General features: G+C 40.8%; 1 protein-coding gene across 3 annotated transcripts in view; it reads right to left on the bottom strand.

Annotated features, from left to right (window-relative positions):
- tnrc6ba (trinucleotide repeat containing adaptor 6Ba) overlaps nucleotides 1–3,193 on the bottom strand; it is a 63,858-nt gene that overhangs the window by 37,361 nt on the left and 23,304 nt on the right. For all 3 annotated transcript variants that reach the window (XM_016488291.1, XM_016488290.1, XM_016488293.1), the window contains 4 exons: nucleotides 2,345–2,551; nucleotides 2,126–2,245; nucleotides 863–997; nucleotides 630–740 (listed from right to left, as the gene is read on the bottom strand). In XM_016488291.1, the coding sequence (XP_016343777.1) occupies nucleotides 630–740; nucleotides 863–997; nucleotides 2,126–2,245; nucleotides 2,345–2,551 (573 nt within the window). The remainder of the gene's footprint in view (nucleotides 1–629; nucleotides 741–862; nucleotides 998–2,125; nucleotides 2,246–2,344; nucleotides 2,552–3,193) is intronic.

The following is a 3,193-nucleotide window of genomic DNA, read 5'->3' on the forward strand; positions in this document are numbered from 1 at the left end:
GATTGTCTTCTGGACAACTGTCAGATCAGCAGTCTTCCCCATGATTGTGTAGCCTAGTGAACCAAACTGAGAGACCATTTTGAAGGCTCAGGAAACCTTTGCAGGTGTTTTGAGTTGATTAGCTGATTGGCATGTCACCATATTCTAATTTGTTGAGATAGTGAATTGGTGGGTTTTTGTTAAATGTGAGCCAAAATCATCACAATTAAAAGAACCAAAGACTTAAACTACTTCAGTCTGTGTGCATTGAATTTATTTAATACACGAGTTTCACAATTTGAGTTGAATTACTGAAATAAATGAACTTTTCCACGACATTCTAATTTATTGAGATGCACCTGTATTGAGTCTATTTATATGCAAGAAAGAGGGATGTTTGCCAGTCTGCTTTTCAAAAAAGTTACTTGAATAAGTATACAAGCCATAATGAGTCAAAGAGAAGAGACTTATGCTTGATCAAGCCATTAAATATAAATTCTATAATATGAAACCGGTACAAAGAATGTAATTATGGAATGTAGAATTTTCTGAGAGCACCTGATCACTGTAGAAGCATCAGGAAACATTCAAACTTGCAGAAGCTTTTTACAGTTAAATAGTAGTTTAGCAATAAGAGGTCAAAATGGTACCTGTTGTGGGTCTGCTTGTTGACGTATGTTTGGGGGGAACTTGCGCTGGTTCTGCAGCAGTTGCTGCTGTTGTTGTTGCTGTGGTTGCTGTTGAAGTAGCAGCTGACAGGCCTGCAAGGAACCATGAGTCACAGGGTCAAAAGAAAAAACAAACAGAACTGTAGTGAGTGTATTGTGAGTCTGACCAGCACAGATGAAGTCCTGAGCATGTAACAGAGCATAGAGCTACCCACCAGTTGGAACTGAATATGAGGGGGGTATATGCTGTTGAGCATGGCAATGTGCTGTGGGGAAAGCTGTGGAGGAAAGATGCCTCCCCCAACACCTCCACTGGGAGGAGGCATCTGCTTCAGCACAGAGCCTGGCACCTGTAACAGAAAGATCGAATTAGACGAAGATCACATCTGAGTTACATTTAGCTATCTGCATTTCTGTAGTTAACAGGAATTTATCTTAAAGACAGTGTGAAATCCTATTGTGCATAATCAGTGCACAGTACTTTGAGGACAAAAAAAAAAAAATGTTTAAGGGGTGGTTCACTGTTTTTTTTCTAGGCTTGATTGTGTTTATGGGGTACAGTCTAACATGTGTTAATGCTTCGTTTTTTTAAAAAAGCATTATTTTTCACAATTTACCTTTATTCCACACCGCTCTGTCCCTTCACTGAGAAACATGCTGGTCATTTCCTGTTTTTTTGAAGCCCCACCCTCAGAAATAGGCGATGGGCTCGGATTGGTTAGCTAGCCCAGTGTGTTGTGATTGGCTAAACCGCCTCTAGTGCGCGTCTAAACATCCCGCCCCTCACCTCAGCGCATGTGCTCCAGTTGTATTGTAAACAACGTCATCGTAAATATCGCTTATCAGTTTGAGAAGCAGAGGATATTATTGAAGAGGATCGTGCAGAACCTGTGCAAGCACGGCTTTTAATAAGCGAGAGAGAGAGAGAGAAAAAGAGAGAGAGAGAGAGAGAGAGATGCAGAGCAGGGGGAAGCGAGGAACAGTATTAAGAACCGCTGCTTTAGAACATTGATTTTGAAACTTGTGAATCCATTCGAATTGTTAGAAGACAGAATCACGATTCATATACGAGTAGACTTTTACGTGCACCTCTAGTTTTCTCTTCCTCTTCTCTAAAGCAGCGCAGCATGGCCTCACCCCCTTTGCTGACTTTTCCCGGAGGAGGGGTTTATCTGGGTTTGTTACGTTACGAACCCGGGAAGTAACTTGTTGTAGTCCCTACCAGCCGTTTTTGTAGGCATTAAACTGCCAGAATTTTAAAAGACGATATCTCCGTTTGCATTGAACTTTCAGCTTCGTAACTGCAGATATTGTTTATGCTCAAACAGCAACATTACACACGAACGTTAAAAAAGTGAAATCACAATGAACCACCCCTTTAAAACCTCAACAAAATGTCTGCTTCTAAAATGACTTGTCTGTCAACATCTTGCAAACTACTGAAGTAATATTAACCAATACATAGTATTATCAAGTACCTGCGGTGACAGGAACTGATGAGGCACTTGCGCTCGTACAGATGGGTTGACGGGAGGCACCCCTGGTTGGTGCCTGGACTGTGCCATCCCACCTCCGCTACTAAACAACTGACCACTCGCCTAAAGAAAAAGGATAGAAGATTAGAACACACACAGATAATCACAGTGACAGCAGAGGCTCAGATTACCATTTTCAGACACGTAAAGAGATGCAAATACCTTGTCATAGTAAGGCCCAGGTTCACATGCCCCCATCTCTTTGGAACCAGGTGAACGGAAGATTACTCCTGCTCCCCCTCCACGTCCTCCTTTACGCATCTCTCCATTGTACTCATTTAAGCCCATGCCACGCTTTTCTCCTTCCATCTTTTTGTCCTGCGGAGGACCAGGGGCCAGATCCAAAGAACGACCACTGGGGTCCTCTCCCTAGTAACAAACCACTACATTGGTAAACCTTATTCAAACTAAAACTTAATTCAAACACGTTAATATGGATGCATGATATATTAGTGAGCAATATACTATTTGCCTATAACTAGGAAAAATTTAACTGTTATTAAAGCTACTTAATGACCTATTGGTAAGCCCCTCCCCTCAAACGCAGATGAGCCAATGGCAGTCGAGTATCACAGGGGTTAAAGCAAAAAAAAATCTTTTGACTGAAAATTTTTCCTCAGCCAAACCCCATTCCACAACCATACCTGTCACACACCCAGATTAAGAGCAGTTTTTTCTTCTTGTAATTAGGAGCGCTTGTCCTCCTAATTTAAAAAATGTAGGAGCACCTTCTGATCAATAATAAAAAATTCTGATAAAAACTTTGCCTTCCTAATATGAGGTGACATTTGACTCAAAGTGATTTTCTTTTTAGCTTTGTAATGGCATTTTTCTAATTTTATTAAATGTATGCAGTGTTTCCTAGGATTTTTTTCCAGCTGTGGTGGCAGGACTATTTCTCATGGACCACGCCCCCTCCCCTCCCCACCAAAGAATCATGTGCACTCAGAATTGAATTTATTTTAACTAAAAAAGACAAGTAAATAGTAAATAATAAAATAAGAACAAATA

The sequence above is a fragment of the Sinocyclocheilus anshuiensis genome, unplaced genomic scaffold, assembly GCF_001515605.1.
Source record: "Sinocyclocheilus anshuiensis isolate Anshui unplaced genomic scaffold, SAMN03320099.WGS_v1.1 scaffold1877, whole genome shotgun sequence".
NCBI classification, from domain to species: Eukaryota; Metazoa; Chordata; class Actinopteri; order Cypriniformes; family Cyprinidae; genus Sinocyclocheilus; species Sinocyclocheilus anshuiensis.